Here is a 22,174-nt window from a genome sequence, read left to right as displayed (position 1 = left end):
AAAAAGATGTCATAAAAACATCCGGGTACAAAATTCAGTCAAACTTGAATTTGTTACTTAATAAAATATGGCACAGTAATCAATTCTTGCTTCAAAATGCTGCTGAATACACCAGCAACCAATACAGATTAAGCAAGATAAACAAAAAATTCAAAAGGTAACTTTGAAGTACATTGTGTCATAACAACAACTAAAACAACTTAAACCATCAATGTTATTTAGGATTCAACCTATATATATATATATACATAATTTTTTAAAGCACTAAGTTCATCGTTGGATTTAATGTAGCATCAAGTCTGCTTTTCTGCACATAACTCACTATCCTATTGTCATCTTCAGATATTAAAAAAAAAAAAAAAAAAAAAAAAAAAAAAATCCAAACCCCGTTCTTTTGAGACTTATTTATTGCATTTTGGTCGCACGTTACACAGCACTGGGAAAATGAGTGTCTTCGTGTTCTTGCGTCATTAGTAATCGCGCCTGACCAAACATTAAATTCTGTACTGGAATAAATTCAAAACATGAATATCGGCGTACATTATCGGCTAAAATAACAAAAACTGCCGATAGCTGATACCTTATATTTGTGCCATATTGATAGGCTACCATTGGTGCGCCCCTAGTCTCAGCTCTCACCTGCAAAGTTACTAAACCTAACCAGCTCCTTCCAAACCTGAATAACATTCAGACAACATCCTGTAATGGAATGAAGTATCACATTCAATTAAATTAGATGGGTTAGGGTTTAATATCCAACTGATTGCAACAGCTTGCAACAGACTACAGAACTGAACCCTCACTATTTGTTTTTATATATTACTACCTTAAAAAAAAAAAAAAAAAAAGATGAGCTAACCATACATAAATACATACATGTTTAAGAAAAGTAGAGTTCAGTAGAAGGTTGTGGCAACAGGTTTGTTTATTGGCAGGGTTAGAATCTAACAATATTACAAATCTAACAAAGGACTAGTACCTTTTGAAACTTGCTAGTCCTGATGTAAACTTAAGTCTTACGTGAAGTGCCTAAGTTGGAATCAACAACAGTTGATTCCCTAAAAAATAGGCTTACATTTTATTTTGCTTATAAAATACACTGTTATAAATTTAGATGTAGATTTTATTTATTTATTTATTTATTTATTATAACAAAGCACCTTCGTAAACGCTCATACAGATCAATCAATCACCTGTTTGCACCCGAGCGACTACTGTACTGTGTGCTGAGAAACTGACACCGACAGCACCAGACAGGATGACACAGGAAAAAATTATGAGCTGTGTTGCCTTGCCAACCATGAAGCTCCGCCTGAAATTGACACCGATGACACAAATAAAATGTTTATTTTATTATACATTACATGTGTTGCTATTTACAAACATGCTGGCTGGCTATGAATTACTATCTACAATAATTAATGTACTCACGTACACATGCAGTCTTCACTAAAGTCCCCATTTAAAGACAGTATGTTTCACTGTAGACCTCTGGATAAAATTGTTAGCTAGGTGGCAATTTTTATTTATTTATTTATTTATTTAATTAGCACTGGGAGAAAACCGCTTCAGCAAGTAGAGTAGAATCTGCCAGAACTGACAGACGCGGTATCTACTTGGTTTAGATACTAATGAAAGCATAACAAATACTAAAGAAAAATTAGGGAAACGCAGATCTTTAAGAAAGCTGTACACATTTGTATAAATTGATTTAATATTTTTAAATGCTGCATTAAAAGAGTTTTGCTTGTGAAGCATCCACACTATAATTTGACAGAACAGGTGATTTATTTGCACTGTGTAGGATCTTATTTTCCCCCATTGGTGCTTGAGCCCCAGAGCACTCACAGAATCACCGCCTGTGCACCTATTATCAGCAATTAAAGCCTGGTTTTCAAACAAACTGTTTATCGCTCACCAATACTGTACTGGTATAAGAAAAGCGTGTTTTAAAAAAGTAATTTCAGCTTCCAATCACTTAAAATATGCCGACGATAATGTAAACAACACCAAGCTACAGACAGCGAGTCCCAAGCTTTAAACGTAAATGTTACTGTTTATAGAGAAGAACTTTATTATGAATATATTGTGTTACTATGTTTTAAGCAACATACGACGATAATGTTCATTATGCCAATTGTTTGTTTAGTTTTAAAATGTTTAGTAAAACGTGTCGTATTGTTTGACCTTGTTAGTACAACCGGCCCCCTTTGCTAATCTTCAGTCAGGGTCGTAACCAGTATAAATCTCCACATTTTTGTAAAATGACTTTACACTTACTTCAAAAGATGCAACGCATTTCAGTAAATTCAAACGATAAACTTCGCATCCCACGCAGAGGGAGAACACAAACGTAAAATGTCATTATGTGTGGTTGGCATTGCAGGGAAGATGAACGTTGGTTTCAGTTCCGAGCGACTGCTTTCTAAGCATTATTTGTGAATGCTTATTCACCATTGCTACACCCCATTAGAAAATTGACTTCCCTGCATTTTTTTAACGCAAGACTAAATGTAAGAGTATATCTGTACATTTGTTTTAAGTACTCGCCCAGAGGACTACTGAGACACAGAGATCAACTAGTCCTCATCAGATTTAATTCACTTCGGGCGAGCGTGAGTTTCTAACCGATTCACACATAAAGATATAACTTATGATATTCAGTGTAAGATGGAGACAGTTCCTTGACCTCCCTGCTTTGATGATAAATACAGTTAGAAGTACATGAGGTGGTGCCAGGGGTCACAGGCACAAAGTAAGGACAGAATAAAACAAAAAAATAAACTTTTTAGTATAACGTTTTTAGAATAGTGTGTTTCTTAAAGGTTCATTTAACAACAAAAAAACAGGAACCTATTATGTTTTTTTGTAGGTTTTTTTGTTATAAGTAACTTTGCCCAAAATTATATCGTTTAAAATAAAAATTAAAAGAGATTATCATCACCCACTGTACAGCGCAAAAGCAAAATACTTTCAGTTCTGGAAAGGTAATTACCAGGGATAAAATAGCACAATATTTTGGAATTTTAAAGAGCACTGTGACTGATATTAAAAAGTCTGCCTCAGAGATTTAAAAGTTTGCGGTCTTTGATAGTAGCGGTGGGATTTTTGAGATCTATTGTTGCTTGAGACAAGTACTTGAGCATTACAATTTCCGAGTACTCGAATCAAGTAATATATTAAGTAATTAATATAATGTTTGCCTTCTTGTGCAGTTAATGGTATATGGTCAAGTATTACAAAATAACGTATTCAAATTCACGTATCCACACAACTTCACATTAAATTGTAAAAACAGATGCCTGGCCTACCTGTTTGAACTGGGTCTCAGGGGTCCTTTACATTATTATTATTATTTATTTCTTAGCAGACGCCCTTATCCAGGGCGACTTACAATTGTTACAAGATATCACATTATTTTTACATACAATTACCCATTTATACAGTTGGGCTTTTACTGGAGCAAATTAGGTAAAGTACCTTGCTCAAGGGTACAGCAGCAGTGTCCCCACTGGGGATTGAACCCACGACCCTCCGGTCAAGAGTCCAGAGCCCTAACCACTACTCCACACTGCTGCCCACTACTTTAGTGCAGTAGTTCCAACATACACATAAAAACTGTACTAAACTAAACGTAAACGGCCGTTCGGTCCAAAAGCTTACAGAACAATTTCAAGTGATAAAAGCCTTCAACCTATATGGGAAGCTTGGGGAATGGGGTCCACGAGTCTGTGGTAATTGCAACTTTTACTCCCTTTGAAAGTTTTATATGATCAGCTGCAGCATGATTTTCTTTGAGTTTTTCCAGCCTCGCTGTTTTTGTTTTACGGGTCGGCACAGTATTGGGATAATCTTACATGGATTTCAAAACTGCTGCATTCATGATTCACAAGCACTGTCCTCATAGGGGATAACTTGACCACGCCCAATGTTCAGCCAAATCTATAGCAAATATTGTTATGGATGTTTGCTTTTTATTGCCATCAGTAGCTCCATCCGCAATAATTCTGAATGTTTTCATTTCAAACTGTGAAGCATTTTTTTGGTACGTCAATTTTGTTTGGCATAATTACTTACATACTACGGTTTTCTCTCCGGTTCTTCAAAATACTTCCAAAACGTGGCTAAATACAGTATAGAACAAACTCAGAAAAAACGCTCGGTTTCCTTCGTTTAGAGATGCCATTTTAAATATAGAACAAACTCAGAAAAAAAACGCTTGTCATTAACGTTACTTAACCCCGCCATGGAACTGATACCATACCACGCCTACTACAGGCATAAACACACACAGTGCACCAATGAAGCACCAGATCGACCGAGAATAAAACCTGCCCCAGTGTCAATCTTTCTGTTGCACCAATTACAAAAGCTACTTGGAGGCAATTGCCAAACCCCTTCCTTTTTATAATATCTGCCCTTATTGTGGCTCCAGAGCAGTCTCATATGCGACAGACTACTGATGATAAATTACTAAAATTAATAAATAAAAAAAAATATGTGTTTGGTAACATTTGTCATGTGATCTGTTATCCGTCTAGCATATTATTAAATGTTTTACCATTTCTTTAGAGTTTATACGTTTAAATGTTTAAAATTCCCATCCAAAAAAACTTCTAAATCTTTTTCTGATACATTAGATGCACTTTTTCTCACATGCCGGTAGCCTACATCTTGAGTTGCTGTCTTCTTCTTTTTTTTTTTTAACATACTTGTAGGTATACTTTTGTCAAAAATCTTTGGCAAAAACATTTCTAAAATTGTTTCTGGTAGTTTGTATCCACTGTTAACTGAAATGGCTATTATATGCAGTATTTTAATTCTATCGTATCCAAGGACGGATTTCAGAAAGGAGATTTACAAAAGTTATGGAGATGAAAAAGGGAAGCCTACAATTGCAGGTAAGACAACTTTTGTCGTTTTACTTCACTTTTTTGGTTTAATAGAGGTTATTTATCCACGTTCAGGATTAAAAAATTACTATGGGGTTAATCAACATTTTTACAAAAGATAGAGAGGGCAGCAGTGAGGAGTAGTGGTTAGGGCTCTGGACTCTTGACCGTAAGTCCCCCTGGATAAGGGTGTCTGCTAAGAAAGAAAGAAAGAAAGAAAGAAAGAAATAAATAAATAAAAATACATATAGGTTAACACACACTTGCTTGTTTTACGTCAATTGCTTATTACCTTTATATACCGTTGTTAAATAGCCTATTATCTATAATAAAACAAATCTGTGTGCAGCCAAAAGTTTAAGCTTATTTTTTGTTCAGTAACCAGATGTTTTGTGTGTGTGTGTGTGTGTGTGTGTGTGTGTAAATGGCATTTTTTTGATGCTGCAAAAAATAAAATTTCAAAAAATCAATGAAGTTATTAAAACTACAATTTGTTATTTCTGTTGTATAGCTTGTATATCAATCTAAGAAAAATTACACAAAAATTAAGACGGAGGCAATGCATCGAATTGTTTGACAACTATCGATCGATAGTCAAGACTGTGCATCGTTTTTGTATAAAGGGTTTAAGAAAAGAAAAGCTTTTATTTTTTATTAAATTTGGAACCGGACATTATTTTTTGCATTAAGTGCAAAACTTCTCTGCTCCCCTCAGGTCTGACTCGCTGAATCTGCATGCAATTGAGCTCACCTTCTCCCCCTCCTGCACCGCCCCCCCGTGAGTGTTTACTGATGGGATTGGATCTGTGCAGGAGTTAAGAGCGTGTGCTAGAATTACACATAAATACTGTATCGACCGAGCTACAATGCCTTTCGATGTTTGACAATGTCGATGTTTCTATGTGTTTTCAACCATAACATCTAGGTTTTTGCATATTGTATCAACATAGTTGCATTATTTTCCAGTGTAACTATTTCAGATTAACGAAGTCAACGTGCAAAACAGTACACAGTACAAATAATGGTAGTAGAAAAAGACAAAGACAAGCTTACCCTGAAACATTTTCCTTTGAAAATCCCCCAATGTAAAAACCAGTGTTGAAGAACATGTACCAATGTCTCTGCGGGTAGCTGTCAACATCAGAACTATTTACAGTTTTGCTGTTTAAAAGGTCTTTAAATTTTCCTTTTAGCACCCAAGTCAAAAAACTACTTGTGCTCTTTCCAAATCAAAGTCTTAATAATTCTCAGGAGCTTCCATTGAAATTGTCATGTTTTAGATGATCCTCACGTAAAAGAGTTTGCTGGTCTGCACTGGTCTGTTCCGACAGCTAAAACCCTGTTTTTCTGGTACACAAGATACAGGTATCATAATTACAATTGCTGCAAGTTTTGTAAGCAGGATAGATGTCAGAATAGTTCTCAATAAAAACCCTGTAGGCCTCATCCATGGTCTTAAAACCATGATTTTTGAGCATGTGTTTTACTTGCCCAAATTCTTGGCTGAGAGTGAACAGGTATGATGCTCTGATACAGTCGCTACCAGGGACGCGCGCAGTACATGTTTCATTGCATAAAACTACTTTGTAATATATATACGAAATTATTGGATAGTGATGAAAAGGGAAAATGTTGTCTTTTACATAGCGATTTAGAAACGCACTGCTGTTCTTGTTTGTGTTTTATTAAAATGTCCTGCATAGTTTTTCTCTTGATTGACTGTTACTCTGACTGGTTATGGTTTTAATTTTTTTTTTATTTTGGGGGGGGGGGGGGGATTTTACTTTGACACCCAACTGGTAAAAAAAAATGCACAATAGTTTTTAAAGCGTTACTTGCAATGTTACACAGTAATCCACAACTCCATATGTATTACTGCGGTTTTTTTTTTGGTTTTTTTTTACTCTTTCATAACATCGATGAATCAACGCATCTGCTTTTTTGGAGAACAATACAGTGCCGTGAAAAAGTATTTGCCCCCGGTCTGATTTTCTGCAATTTTGCACATTTTTCACATTGTATTTGGTCAGATTTTTTTGTGGGTTGTAGTAGTATATAGAGGGAGTCAGAGAAAAAATGACACCAAAGTTTGGTGCTTCTTTCATTTGTTTGGTGTACAAGGTAATCAAACATGCAATCTTCAGGTGTGAAAAAGTTATTGCCCCCCCCCCCCCCCCGCCTAGTTAACTCAACCCAATTAAAGAGATAATTAGGGTCAGCTGTTTGAGTACTTTGGTTAACAACCAGGCCTGATTTGGGCCAGCCCTGCCCAATATAAATCTGACTAACTTTGGCCCTTACCATCAGAGTGAAATTGTCAGCACAAAGGTTCTATTATTATTATTATTATTATTTATTTCTTAGCAGACGCCCTTATCCAGGGCGACTTACAATTGTTACAAGATATCACATTATACATTATTTCACATTATACAGATATCACATTATTTTACATACAATTACCCATTTATACAGTTGGGTTTTACTGGAGCAATCTAGGTAAAGTACCTTGCTCAAGGGTACAACAGCAGTGTCCCCCACTGGGGATTGAACCCACAACCCTCCGGTCCAGAGTCCGGAGCCCTAACCACTACTCATGCCACGAACAAAAGAAATTCCTGAAGACCTCCGGAAAAAAGTTGGTGATGCCTATCAGTCTGGAAAAGGTTACAAAGCCATTTCTAAGGCGCTGGGGCTCCACCAAACCACAGTCAGACCATATTGTACAAATGGAGAAAGTTTAGGACAGTAGTGAATCTTCCCAGGAGTGGCCATCCTGCCAAAATCTCTCCAAGAGCAAGGCGTAAAATCGTCCAGGAAGTCACAAAGAACCCTAGAACAACATCCACGGATCTGCAGGCCTCTCTCACCTCGGCTAAGGTCAGTGTTCATGACTCCACCATCAGAAAGACACTGGGCAAAAATGGGATTCATGCAGAGTAGCAAGGCGGAAACCATTGCTCACTAATAAGAACATGAATGCTCGTCTCAAGTTTGCCAAAAAGCACCTGGATGATCCTCAAGAGTTCTGGAACAATGTTCTATGGACAGATGAGTCAAAAGTGGAACATTTTGGCCTACATGGGCCCAGTTATGTCTGGCGAAAACCAAACACTGCATTCCACAGTAAGAACCTCATACCAACGGTCAAGCATGGTGGTGGTAGTGTCATGGTTTGGGGATGCTTTGCTGCATCAAGACCTGAACGCCTTGCCATCATTGAAGGAACCATGAATTCTGCTCTGTATCAGAGAATTCTACAGGAGAATGTCAGGCCATCCCTCCGTGAGCTGAAGCTGAAGCGTAGCTGGGTCATGCAGCAAGACAATGATCCGAAACACACAAGCAAGTCTACATCAGAATGGCTGAAGAACAAGAAATTTAAAGTTTTGGAATGACCTAGTCAAAAGTCCAGACCTAAACTCCATTGAAATGTTGTGGCAGGACCTGAAATGAGCAGTTCATGCTCGAAAATCCACAAATGTCACAGAGTTGAAGCAGTTCTAAATGGAGTGAGCCAAAATTCCTCCACAGCGCTGTGAGAGACAAATCAATAACTACAGGAAGCGTTTGGTTGCAGTTATTGCTGCAAAAGGTGGCAACCAGTTATTGAGTAAGGGGGCGATTACTTTTTCACACGGGGGCATTGGGTGTTACATAACTTTCTTTAATAAATAAATGAAATATGTATCAAATTTTTCTGTTTGTTCACTCAGGGTCCCTTTTATCTAATATTAGGTTCTGGTTGAAGATCTGATAACATTCAGTGTCAAAAATATGCAAAAATGCAGAAAATCAGACAGGGGGCAAATACTTTTTCACAGCACTGTGTGTGTGTGTATGTATGTATGTATGTATAGAGAGAGAGTTAGTTAAAAGCTTAAGCATATTGTTTCAAATCAATACCTAACTTCCCAATGTACGCAGTGCTCAAACAGACCATGCTTAGCACCTCACGCAGACAGTTCAGTGCTGCTTACTGCTCAGTGCAGAGCGGCTTTCTGCTTCATTGGGTCACGGACGATAATTTTGATTATTGATAATTTTTCAGCGCAATAAAATTAATCGTTGCAAATAAATTATCGTGATTATCGCTACTATCCCAACCCTAATTAGGTGGTGTATATTTGTTATATATGGAACCGCTTCCATTGTTTGACTGACAGTTTGCTAGGTTTTGCTTCTATAGACAAACTTCTTAACAAGTAAAAGTTTTCATGACACAGCTTCTTGCCAGCCAGCAATTCATTCATTCATTATTTCAATTGAAACTATTTTCAATGGAACCATGTAATCTGTAACAGCTCAGTTACAGTAGCAATTTTCAAAATACAGTATATACAAATGAAAATACAGCAAGGTATTTATGTAAGGTTTATGTACTGTACTAAAGTGCTTATTTAATTTAAACTCAAAGCACAAATTGCATCTTAAAAAAATGTGTAGCGTACATGAGAGTATGTCAATTGGACACTTCTTCAATCAGCAATACCGACGGCAATGCTATGTCATTGGAGTTACTTAACTGCAACGATGAATATCCTTTACATTATCTTAACTGCAGATTGAAAACAAATTGAAAGAAAGGTGCAATTTGAAAAACTAAATGGGTAACTGCTATTTACATGTTTTATACACTTTGGCAAGTAAAGTTGACATTTAAAATCACGGTTTCCCTAGCACAATAATCACGGTCTGCAACGTTATTTGTAATTCCTCCAAACACACTGGCTACATCTCTTCTCAATACTAGTTTAACTTCTCCAGAACCTCAGTGAGACAGTCCTGCAGAATGTTACATCAGTCAACCTGAACAAACCTGCTCTCTGCATTATAATTAGGGCTTCTGTTTTTCGGGTATTATTAATTGTATTTTTCTGTGCTTATTTTTTAGCTATTTTCGGGATTTATGTAAATTGTTTTTTTCTGGGCTTTTGATCTACTGTATGAAATTAGTGTTTTCGTTTACTTTCCAAAATGCTTGAGCGAGGGTATAAACAGGGGTCGTAATGCAAGTGATCTGTTCCTTTGTAAATGGTCAGATCAAACCTAGAACAAGAATTCTGTGCTGCCAAAAACATGAGTGTTGTGTTTAGTTTGTCTGTAAGTAAAAAATGTTTGTTTGTTATTTTAGACTGCTGCTAACATGATCCGGAGAAGTCATTATTCAGCCAGCATCAAACCCTTGACATCAACACCTTCCCTTTGTTCACGGAGAACTGTCTTGCACCACGAGCACTAATATCACTCACTGTGAACTGTGTTTGTGTTGTGTGTTTCGTGTGGGTGTAAAAGAACTGGACTTTTTTTTACAATTACCGAGTAATACACACTGCTGTATCACTTCATCATTATTATTTGCAGGTGTTCGCCATAAGGCTCTGGACATTGTTTAATAAATCAATAAACACCCTTGCACCTGGAAATCATTGTCTGTCTGTTTTGTATCCGCTCTGCACACACCTGTAACCACTCACCACTTTGCCACACTGTCCCATTAATTCTGAACACTGCTGTAAGTAGAGTTTGAGAAATTTGAAATACTTAGGTAAAAGTACACACTGCAGAGCAGTATATTAAGGTCCAATATAACTGTTTTAAAAACATAAGAAAATGTAAGTGATGCACTCTAACAAGTTTTCCAAGCATATACTTTCTTTAAAAGGTACTTACAGGTGAAACAGTTAATTGTGTATTCTGTGTATTAAACCAATAATCCAAAAGTGTAAAAAGAATATTGGTGAATGATTATTCCAAGACATGTTAGGTATAAAACACAGTAACTTAAAATACAGTATATTTGTTTTTAATGTATATCTTGTCTATATAATACTTTGCAACTGAGGAGCAACCAGATTATCTGATTCTGACTACATACTGTAAAGTTATCAAATGTTAAGCATCAAATACACAACATTACACATCTGATATACTAAACATAAAGTGTTGGTTTCATGCAGGTACACCTTTCCTAATAAGTGTGCCGTGTTTTGTTTGTCTAAATTAAAAAAAAAAAGTCTAATGCTCACACACTATCACAAAATGAAACAAAGATAAAAAAAAATCAAAAGCAGAAATATATTTAATCTTATTCACACTCACATGTGCAAAAAAAGTGAATAAAGTGCTCAAAAGCAAACATTTCAGCAGCCCCTGTTGCTATCATCAGTGCAATCAACCTACTGTAAATAACATCAAATATCTTGTTGATTCTTCACAGTCACCTCTGTCTGGATTGTTGGGCAGTTTTGTGCACTGGGGGGAGCAACGTGCCAGGAGAACACTTGGGCTGGACCTGCAGCTGCTAAGCACCTCTGTCCACAGGTTCGGTTGGAGGGGAATGTGACGGCACCTTTTTTTAAAATTTTGTTTATGATTTAAATTTTCAATTCCCCTGTTTCTGAACCTGATATCCTGGTAATCCATGCTGGAGGCAATGATTTAGGAAAATTGAAAAAGTGTGGAATTAATTCAAAGAATGAAAAAAGATTTAACAAATTTGCATGAGCTCTTTCCAGAAACAATAAATATTTTCTCATACAGCAACCAAAGACATCTTTGGAAAGATGTAAAAGCATCTCCAAAAATAAACAAAGCACGTAAATGGGTGAACAATGTCATTTCTGATTTTGTAAGGGGTTTAGGGGAGGATTCAATACGGCATCCTGAAATTAAATATGATCAGGTTGGGCTTTTTAGGGGGGGATGGTGTCCATATGAGTGACACAGGTAACGATATATTCCTAGAAAACCTCCAGCATGGAATTAAACCACACCTCCTGTAAATGTTATCCTTTCCTTCACATAACCACCCTTACACCTTTGTTTTTCTTTTATTGCATTATTTTATGTTAAATAAAAGTATTTTTTTTAAATATGTCTGTTATTAATTGAGAAATGTAAATGGGCTTAAATATTAATTTATTATATTTTGTGATATATGCTGCATGATGTCTATATACAGTACTGTGCAAAAGTTTTAGGCAGGTGTGAAAAAATGCTATAAAGTAAGAATGCTTTCAAAAATAGACATGTTAATAGTTTATATTTATCAATTAACAAAATGCAAAGTGAGTGAACAGAAGAAAAATCTACATCAAATCAATATTTGGTGTGACCACCCTGCAAGGTACACTTGCACACAGTTTTTGAAGGAACTCGGCAGGTAGGTTGGCCCAAACACCTTGGAGAACTTAACCACAGTTCTTCTGTGGATTTAGGCAGCCTCAGTTGCTTCTCTCTCTTCACATAATCCCAGACAGACTCGATGATGTTGAGATCAGGGCTCTGTGGGGGCCATACCATCACTTCCAGGACTCCTTGTTCTTCTTTACGCTGAAGATAGTTCTTAATGACTTTCGCTGTATGTTTGGGGTCGTTGTCATGCTGCAGAATAAATTTGGGGCCAATCAGCTGCCTCCCTGATGGTATTGCATGATGGATAAGTATCTGCCTGTACTTCTCAGCATTGAAGAGACCATTAATTCTGACCAAACCCCCAACTCCATTTGCAGAAATGCAGCCCCAAACTTGCAAGGAACCTCCACCATGCTTCACTGTTGCCTGCAGACACTCATTCGTGTACCGCTCTCCAGCCCTTCGGCGAACAAACTGCCTTCTGCTACAGCCAAATATTTCAAATTTTGACTCATCAGTCCAGAGCACCTGCTGCCATTTTTCTGCACCTCAGTTCCTGTGTTTTCGTGCATAGTTGAGTCGCTTGGCCTTGTTTCCACGTCGGAGGTATGGCTTTTTGGCCGCAAGTCTTCCATGAAGGCCACTTCTGACCAGACTTCTCCGGACACTAGATGGGTGTACCAGGGTCCCACTGTTTTCTGTCAATTCTGAGCTGATGGCACTGCTGGACATCTTCCGATTGAGAAGGAAAGTAAGCATGATGTGTCTTTCATCAGCTGCAGTAAGTTTCCTTGGCCGACCACTGCGTCTACGGTCCTCAACGTTGCCCGTTTCTTTGTGCTTCTTCAAAAGAGCTTGGACAGCACATCTGGAAACCCCTGTCTGCCTTGAAATTTCTGCCTGGGAGAGACCTTGCTGATGCAGTATAACTACCTTGTGTCTTGTTGCTGTGCTCAGTCTTGCCATGGTGTATGACTTTTGACAGTAAACTGTCTTCAGCAACCTCACCTTATTAGCTGGGTTTGGCTGTTCCTCACCCAGTTTTATTCCTCCTACACAGCTGTTTCTGTTTCAGTTAATGATTGTGTTTCAACCTACATATTGAATTGATGATCATTAGCACCTGTTTGGTATAATTGTTTAATCATACACCTGACTATATGCCTACAAAATCCCTGACTTTTGTGCAAGTGTACCTAGAAGAATTGATGCTGTTTTGAAGGCAAAGGGTGGTCACACCAAATATGGATTTGATTTAGATTTTTCTTCTGTTCACTCACTTTGCATTTAGTTAATTGATAAATATAATCTATTAACATGTTTATTTTTGAAAGCATTCTTACTTTACAGCATTTTTTCACACCTGCCTAAAACTTTTGCACATTACATTGCACATTACTGTATATATATTATATATATATATATATATATATATATATATATATATATATATATATATATATATATATATATATATATATATATATATTCAAAGGTCATGAATTAAGTTACTGTACAATAAGTATTCTTAAACAGCTGCAGCTGGTGTACAACAGAAAAATAATTTTAAAAAATCAAAAAACTTTCGGTGAAGAATGAGTTCTCACGCAGCTTTACATAGTAATTTTCACATTTTTCCTGAAATACCACTAATGGAGACATTTATTGTTGAAGTGAAGATCAGTGCAATTTACAGTGATATTAATATAACTTAGTTTAAAAGGAACCTACAAAAGCCTAAATACTTCCTTAGGGTATGACAAGAACGACATTTTTAAAGTAAAACGTTTGACAAGAAGTGATTTAAACTACAAACAAATATAAATTATACTAACAAAAATATGTTTTTAAAACCTGTATTTGTGTCAGCAAGTATGAGTCTATGTAACAGTTAAACAGGGTGGTCTGATCATGATATGGGGGTGTTTTAGCAGTGCAGGGACTAGAGATTTGATTGAAAAGTGAATGAATGCAGCCATGTATCAAAACATTCTACAAAGTAATGATGCCATGTGTTTGAGGGCTGATTGACAGAAACCTTATCTTCCAACAATGACCTAAAGCATAAGGCGAAGTCAACTCTGTAATTCTTGAAGACAAAAATATTTTAAATTACTTATGTATATGGTAGTTGTTATACTACAACATGTGATATGCCGTTTTATTTTTCCTAATATACCACGGATAGAGACTTATTGTGAAAGTGAGGATTAAAGACTTTCATGGAGGGAGAGCTATCCAAACTGTAATACTATATACAGCGAGTACGTGTCTATCATGTAACGCAGCCACCATGTTAACTGGTACAGATGCCCATAATAAATCATGGAATTGCTCTAAAGCACATTTAAGCCCATTTAAGCCAGTCGTTCAGTGCGTTCTTCTATTATTCACTCTGTATAAATTAAACGTTTACAGTTTTAGCCCACCTTCCCACATGTAGACAAAAACAGTATTTTGGACATGAAGAGGTGTTCGTACTTCACTCCATTCAAATTATTGGAAAAGTTCAAAATCAGAGCAAATGTACAGTGGTATTATAACTTAGTTCAAGTGAGCCGACATAAACACCTACATAACTTAAATAGCACTTAAATACACCTTAACTGTATTGTGATATTCTGCAACCTCTGTAACTCGCCCTGGATAAGGGCGTCCTCTAAGCAAATAAATAACAACAAATACTGTACTTTGCTTTTGTATGACAGGAACTACTTTTTTTGAAAAGTAAACGTTTGTTGAGCGATTAAGTACACACAAATATAAATTATACTATCAAAAAGATGTTTGTAAAACATTTATTTTTGCTAAAAACACATTGCATATTCAAATACAGCGATCGAACTCCTGAAGATTAAATTAAATTACATAACAAAAAAAACATTAAACGTAAATTTATTTTACACTTCGATATTTAAAAACGACAAATGTCACCGTTAAAAAAAAAAAAAAAAAAATTGCAGTACTTCTCGCTTCTTCAAAAAAACAATGGTGTGTCCTGTAAGCTTCACATAGACTCCAACGTACCTCCCCTTTAAATTTATAATTTCGTGCATGCGTAAAAAGGGAAGAGGCAACTTATTTCCCATGACACCGTAAACATTTTTCTGGACTCTTTTCTGAGATGGCATTATTATGCACTGTAGAAATCCATGTGCTTGAAAAGGGCAGTGTTGTTTGTTGTTTTTTTCTCGCTGATGTGACAACCACGCAAATCATGTTTTTGTTTGGACCCAAACACTTCTTAATACAGGCGTGTCTAGTTGCTGTAGCTGAATAATGGCCATGAATAGACTTACATTGAGGGGTATTGTGGTAATTGAGAAGGGCTCCCACAGCAATTGCTGCCATTCATTTAAAAACAGTGCATTTTTGATAGAGGTAAGATGTGACACATCCTCGGACTTTCACACTCTCTTATTTATCTATACATATATACCTTATTGATTTACAATTCTAACTGCAGTCCTGTTATGTTTTTTTTTGTTTGTTTTTTTTAGTACACAAGTTTACTAACCCTACATTGGTAACTCCTTATCATGAAGTGACCACATAATAATTATAACTGGGAATATTACAATACCAGTGATTAAAAAGACATGTCAGTGAAAAAAAAAATATATAATGGAACTTGACAATGAATCACAGGAAACAACTGTATAGACACTGGGGTCTACTTTATGATCTTAACAGTGGTGCATCTAATACCGCCTTTAACTATTTAATTACCTCTATATAACTCACTAAATACATTAAGATCCATTGCTCTTTAGATCATTAAAAAAGACCACAATATCTGTGTGCTGAAAAATGGTCAGAGGCTAAAACAATGTGGCAGAAAAACAGTTAATTTCCACTGTACAGAATGTAAAAACATAGCATGAAGCTGTGTATCAAATAGTAATAACTCAAAATGACTAGTTTAACAGACACTGTTTAGAACTAATCTTGCACTCAACTCTTATTTAAAAGGGTACTGAAAGAAGCGATTAGCCTTCCGCATTCTTTCCATTGTCTCCGAGTGTGTGAATAAGCTTGGTAGAGGGTGGGCAATGGCAACATTTAAGCTGCTACAAATTACCAAAAATCACCAAATATGCCTCTGGCGACTGCTAATAAGCAAGCCCTTTTGTGAATTTTGTAATGCAGTGAAATCAGTAAAGAGAAATAAAAAATGAAGTCGTCCCCCAAAGAAAATTTAGAACAGATTGAATTACTCAGACAAGGTATTATCTTATTTCTTTCTTCCCGTTTACCACAAATCCTACATGATCAACTAAAGCTTAACTCAACACGCTGGTAGTAACGAATGTAAATAAGCAAAACAGCCTTACCTTTACCCGGTTTTAAGGACGGTCTGTTCTTGCCAGATTTGCTCGAACTCCTTGCATTCCTATCCTCCTTCTCCTTTATGAATTTCTGAACCTCATCAAAAGTTAATTTTTGCAGGACAACCACTGGCTTAGATCCTTTGTTTAAATCCTCCACCAAGCTCATCTTCTCTACCTTTACCTTATTCTCTTCTCTTGACTGTGTCCTTTTCAAATCCTGAGTGACATTACCATCCTTGTCCCGTTTGATTTTGGGAATTACAAAGTTTTTCAGTGCCCCCGACTTGCCCCCTAGCAGGTAGCTGGGAAAATCTGGCTTGCTGTCAGGCTGCTGCTGCTGCTTGTGGCCATCTGGTCTATTTTTGCTCCCATCTGACCGCCGTTCCTCCTTGCTGCTGGGGGATTTGAACCCAGGTCTGTCGGGCCGAGATTTGCTGCTGGAGTCCCCCCGGGGCTCTTGTTTCACCCGAGGGCTATCGGGCCTCTCCCTGGACTCGCCTGATTCAGGCCTATGTTTCTTTTCTCTGTCTCTATCTCTCTCCCTGTCCCGGGAGCCTTCCGATTTGATGCCATGTTTGGAGTCATACTCGCCCCTGCTGGAGGACTTTGGGGTGTCAGGCCGCCTTATCCTGGAGGGGTCTCCTCTGTGCCTCTCAGCATCACCACGGTCATCTGATCTCTGCTTGTGGCTATCTTGGTCACGTCTGGGATTCTCTGAAGTAGAAGAGGAGGCCGGACGCCCATCAGGCCTCTGCCTGGGTGTCTCTGATCCCCGTCCTCCGGTTTCGACCTTGATAGAGTCGGTTTTGCCATCATGTCTATGTTTGGAGACCTCTGGCCTTTTCTCAGAACTGGGAGGTTTGGCAGAGGAGTCCCGTCTGTTGTCGTGTCTGTGTTTGGGGGTCTCCGGTCGGCCCTCTCCTTTCTGCTTGGGGGTCTCCGGTCGGCCCTCTCCTTTCTGCTTGGGGGTCTCCGGTCTGCTTTCACCTTTATGCTTAGGAGTCTCAGGTTTGCTTTCTCCTCCTTTCTGCTTGGGGGTCTCAGGCCTGTGTTTAATGACCTCAGGCCGCCCATCAGATCCTTTCTGAACCTCGCCATCTGACTTCCTCCTGGGAGTCTCGGGACGGTTCTCAGGTTTGGGCTTGAGGACGCCAGCTGTGTCTTCTTGTCGAGTGCTGATGGAACCTTCCCCAGGAGCAGCAACAGCAGCAATGGACAACCCTCGGGGGTCCTCAGTCTGTTTCTGTCCATCATCTAGAGGAGCAGGGAGAGTGGGGTCTGGGAGAGTGGGGTCTGGGAGACCCTGCGAGTCAGTCCGCCCTGCTTGCTGGAGGTCGATGCTCACCATCAGGGCTGGTCGGCTACAACCATTCCCTGCTGCGCTGGCCTCCTGAGGAGCAGCTTTGTTTCCAGCACTGCACCCTCCTCCAACACTGGCACCTGTAGCACCAGCAGTGCCTCCTGCTCCAGGCTCCTGTGGGTAAGAGTCTTGTTTCCGTTTCTTTAAAGGTTTGTCTGCAAATAGATATAGAGATATGTACATTTATAAAAGTTGACTTGAAATAAACTTTAAAAAGAGCTGTGGTATTGTGTTTTGTTAATGATCATTTCTTCTTGTTAGGAATAGCACTAATTAAACACAGGTATATATGTAAAAAACCGAAAGATCATGTTTAATTCAACAGGCATAGGAGCTTAGTACAATGTCAGTGATAATCAGGTAGAAGCTTGGCAAAATAAAATATTTATATTGGCTTAGAGAATATGACATTGTATGGTTGCCAGATTGCTGAAACACTGGACTGGATGAAGGATATTTGTGTTCTTAAAAGTACAGAAAATAAAGGTCTCTGGATTTTTGGCAATAGTTAAATAAAGAAATACAAATCCAGACTATAGTGCTGAAACAAATGTAAAAAAACACAACTATAAATAATGCATAGAAACAAACAATTTTGGGAGTGAAAAATTGTCCAACATAGATCCATCCGGAAAACAACAAAAACAATCACACTACACTGAAGGGCATCATGCACCTCAGCAAGGAATGCTTGGAGAGGAAAAAAAAACAAAACAAAAACAACTCAACAGCAGCTTACTAAAACATTTCTTCAGATCTATTGAGCTATCGGTTTTTGAAATTGCAAACAGCTTACTTAACTGTATCAGGATCATACACTAGTATGAACATTTGAGCATTAGATCAAATACGTGAGATGTTTTTTTCCTGGCCTGAAGACAGTAATGTGTGGGCTATATAATATAGCCTCTCAGGAGGATACCTTGGGTGGACCACATTCACAAAACATATTTCCAGTAGGGTGATGGACATTTCAGCAAGACAGTCTTGTCTGTCCAATACTGACTAGGATATCACATTGCTAAATATAATCAACACTCTTTAGAACATCTGTGACAGTGTGCCACTAAATGGGGTTGGTTTGCAGTAGCTGGATGCTATTGACAAGCTAATTTTTTTTGCAGAAATATTGCTGTTGAGGAAAACACAAAAAAACAACAAAAACACCCCTAAAAAACAGGTTTCCATGTCTTTTGGTAAGTAGAGTAGGCACCTTTATCCTGCACTTCTTTTGAACAGCGCTCTCTCTCGATGGCTGACTCCCGCTCTATCCTCTCGATCTCTGCCAAAGCGTCCATTTCCACCTCATCGTAGGGGGTCACTGACAGAGGCTGCGTGACTCCCTGCTGTGGAGGAGCACCTTGGTGTTGCAATGTGGGAGGCTGTGGCTGTTTGGCCGATACCACTGAAGTGTTCTGCTGTAAAACAGGCACCTGCTGTGCCTGCAGTAAGGCGGCCTGCTCGTTCTGTGACAGACACTGTGCAGCAACATTGAGGGACCGGTGCAAATCCTGGGGAGCTACTGGCGGTTTGGGGGGCTGGCCCACATATGACATGTTGTTATATGCCAAGTCACCCTCAGGATCAGTACCGATTTCCATGCCAGGAAGCAAATCTTCCTGTGGGTCCATTTCTGATGATTTCACACGTGAAAGTCTTAACGTAAGCTTTGTCGAGTCTTTAGATGGAGAGCTAATTATGTCGTACATTGCAGCCTTATCCGCCTGCTCTTTTTCTTCTTTGCTCATTTTCATTTTTTTCTGCTTTTTCTTTCTGTCTGGAGAGTCTAGTAGGATGTCTGGTGGGCCATCTCTAGGCGAAGCATATGGAGGCGGAGACTGTAAGATAAGGGGTGGCCTGGAACCTGCTGGAAAAGCAAACAAAGTTTGGTTTTTAGCCTTACTGGAATTTCCCCATAACACCAACTGAAAATAAATAATTCTTATTTAATTCTCATCAATTAACAACAATCCATTCAAACTCTCCTGATATGGTTGTAAAAAACATTGTTGGGAAGCACAGACCCCAAATGAGAGCTTCAGGTAAAATTAAGCAGATGACATGTTACTGGTATTGTCTCCAATGTGAGTCATCAGGCAGAACAAGTGATTTTGACAATGCTTGTGCTACCACTGGCTCATAGGTTTTGCTAGTTATAAAATGTAAAACAAATCAGGACAGGGGATGAATATTGTTACTTTGAGGAACTAATGATTAAAAAGTGCAACACAGTGAACGAGCATGTGTGTGACTAAGTTATATTAGTTACCTTTCGGAGTTCCGTCACTGCCTGCGGGAGAGCACACAGACTGGGGAGATCTTAGAGTGAAAGAAGCATTTCTCATGGAGGGATCAGCTTCCTGTTACAAGACAAAAAACACCATTTATATCTATATATTCACAACTATGTGACTAACACTTGTTACAAACAAGAATACAAATTCTTCTGGTGATTTAAGTTGTGGTTGAACATAATCATTCCACATCATATCAATCAAATCACTTCAGTTGCTTTTTTTGACATAAAGCACATCATTATAGTGGTTCCCTTTCCCTTTTCCCTTTTCCCCTGGTTCCCTTTTCCCTTCGACTCTGGTGGCCCCACCTTCTTCATACTAATTACTATAGTGCCATCTACAGGCATAAACAATGCCTTGTGGATTCTGATACAAAGAAAAAAAATCACACTATTGGAACAACAGAACTGGTCACTAAAAACACTTCAGCAGTGAATGTTTATTCGTACCTCATTCCCTAGTCTGTGCACCATGTGTAGGTAGTCTTCATTTGACCCATGCCTGGAATTATCTGCGTGGTGATTAGCAGAATTACTTGACACCTGGCCAGACACCTTGTTCTCATGAATGTTCCTCATGCTGCCAGCAACCATGGGGCTGGCTACTGAAACTAAATAAAAAAAATGTTTTATATAAAAGTACTTATCTACCTACCACATATATACATGCATACAAAACACACAAAAATAGTGATACTCGTTTAAAAAGAACAAACATTCCAAATCTTGAGTGATATGAAGGGTACCGCTTTTAGAAATTAAACGACGGATTGTGATGGACGAGATTGACGAACACTTAAAAAGCACGTCCAGTAAGACACAAATGGCACATGTTAAGAAATTACAACTAGTTAGCAAAATGTTACGCAACATCAAGCTTGTTGTACACATCAGATTCTAACAAAGTATAATTATTGGCAACATTATCATTAGTATATCATGAACAAGATGCCTTTTAAATGTATGCAGCCCATTACATAAATTCTATTTGATTCCATCTATTTGCCATGACAACCTAGCAGGCAGGCAAACAAAAAATGGGATAGGAAATGGCCAATGTTGAAAGTATACACACACAAAAAAATAACCTGAACGATGGGATGTAATGACCAACGTTTATACCCTATACTGTGGGCTCCAGAATGGCAATTCACCATTAAGTTGGAATCAGTCCTGCTGCCATACCTAATGCTGGGGTAGACGGATTCTGCTGTGGAGAGGGCTGAGTCTGCACTATAAGACAGGGCTGCACTGGCCTCTGAGGGCTTCCTGAATATGTAGGTGCAGATACAAGAGGGGAGCCATGTAATTCTAAAATCAGAAAAATAAAAAAAAAATATTGGGTTGCCGTTACCTTTAAATATACTTTGTATATATACACGTTTCAAACATTTTACACATTACTGAAAGGGTAACTTGGACATGTTATTGTATTTATCAATTGCATTATTAAATAGCTTAGTTAATATGTGAAGAAATACAAATGTTTTGGACATGGTATTTTTAGTAAATCATTTTTAAGCCCTTGGATGAGAAAATATTTGCGATAGAGGATTTTTAATACCTTCTATGTGCCATGTGTCAGTGTCAAAATATGTATACATTTTTTTCTTAATTTTTTTTAAAAACACGTTTATTTGTTTAAGACAAAAAAACGGCTTAAAAAGAAAGTGTTATACCAGTGCTTCTGCACTTTGATAGCAGGACCAAAGGGACAGCTTTTTCCCCTGGGCTGTTTAAAACAATTGGTATCAAAAGTGTTTAACTATTCAACAGCACCTTACCAGAGAACAGACAGTAACATGGTTCCACAACAGACATCTCCGCATGAGCCTCAATGATATGGAGATTTTAAACATATTTTTTGGATCTCTAAAATCACTCTTACAGCACCAGAAACTAGATTCTCCTTTTCATCGACTCAATGTGTTATTAGACAATCAGTACGTTTACATGACAAAACTGAATCAGAAAACTGATTTTCTTTTCTTTTCTGTGTTTACATGATTAATGATAGAAAATCTAATTAGAATTGAACTGTATACATTGATTGAAGTTTTCGGAAAACGCAGGATACTATCGCATGCAAAGTATTGTAGTAGCCTACATACGATTTGAAGACCGGACATTTCTGCGATAGAACGGAGACCAATCCAGT

General features: G+C 37.9%; 1 protein-coding gene across 7 annotated transcripts in view; it reads right to left on the bottom strand.

Moving 5' to 3' along the window:
• LOC117408895 (nipped-B-like protein) overlaps positions 1–22,174 on the bottom strand; it is a 97,635-nt gene that overhangs the window by 38,813 nt on the left and 36,648 nt on the right. For 3 of the 7 annotated variants that reach the window (XM_058995743.1, XM_058995733.1, XM_058995735.1), the window contains 5 exons: positions 21,202–21,327; positions 20,467–20,627; positions 19,990–20,080; positions 18,934–19,587; positions 16,364–17,875 (listed from right to left, as the gene is read on the bottom strand). In XM_058995743.1, coding sequence (XP_058851726.1) covers positions 16,364–17,875; positions 18,934–19,587; positions 19,990–20,080; positions 20,467–20,627; positions 21,202–21,327 — 2,544 coding nt within the window. The remainder of the gene's footprint in view (positions 1–16,363; positions 17,876–18,933; positions 19,588–19,989; positions 20,081–20,466; positions 20,628–21,201; positions 21,328–22,174) is intronic. The other 4 variants (XM_034014311.3, XM_034014312.3, XM_058995738.1 and 1 more) reach the window with 3 other exon arrangements.

This window comes from Acipenser ruthenus, chromosome 2 (assembly GCF_902713425.1).
Source record: "Acipenser ruthenus chromosome 2, fAciRut3.2 maternal haplotype, whole genome shotgun sequence".
In the NCBI taxonomy this organism is placed as follows: domain Eukaryota; kingdom Metazoa; phylum Chordata; class Actinopteri; order Acipenseriformes; family Acipenseridae; genus Acipenser; species Acipenser ruthenus.
Note: the sequence above shows the minus strand (reverse complement) of the source record. Positions and strands in the feature narration are given on the sequence as shown.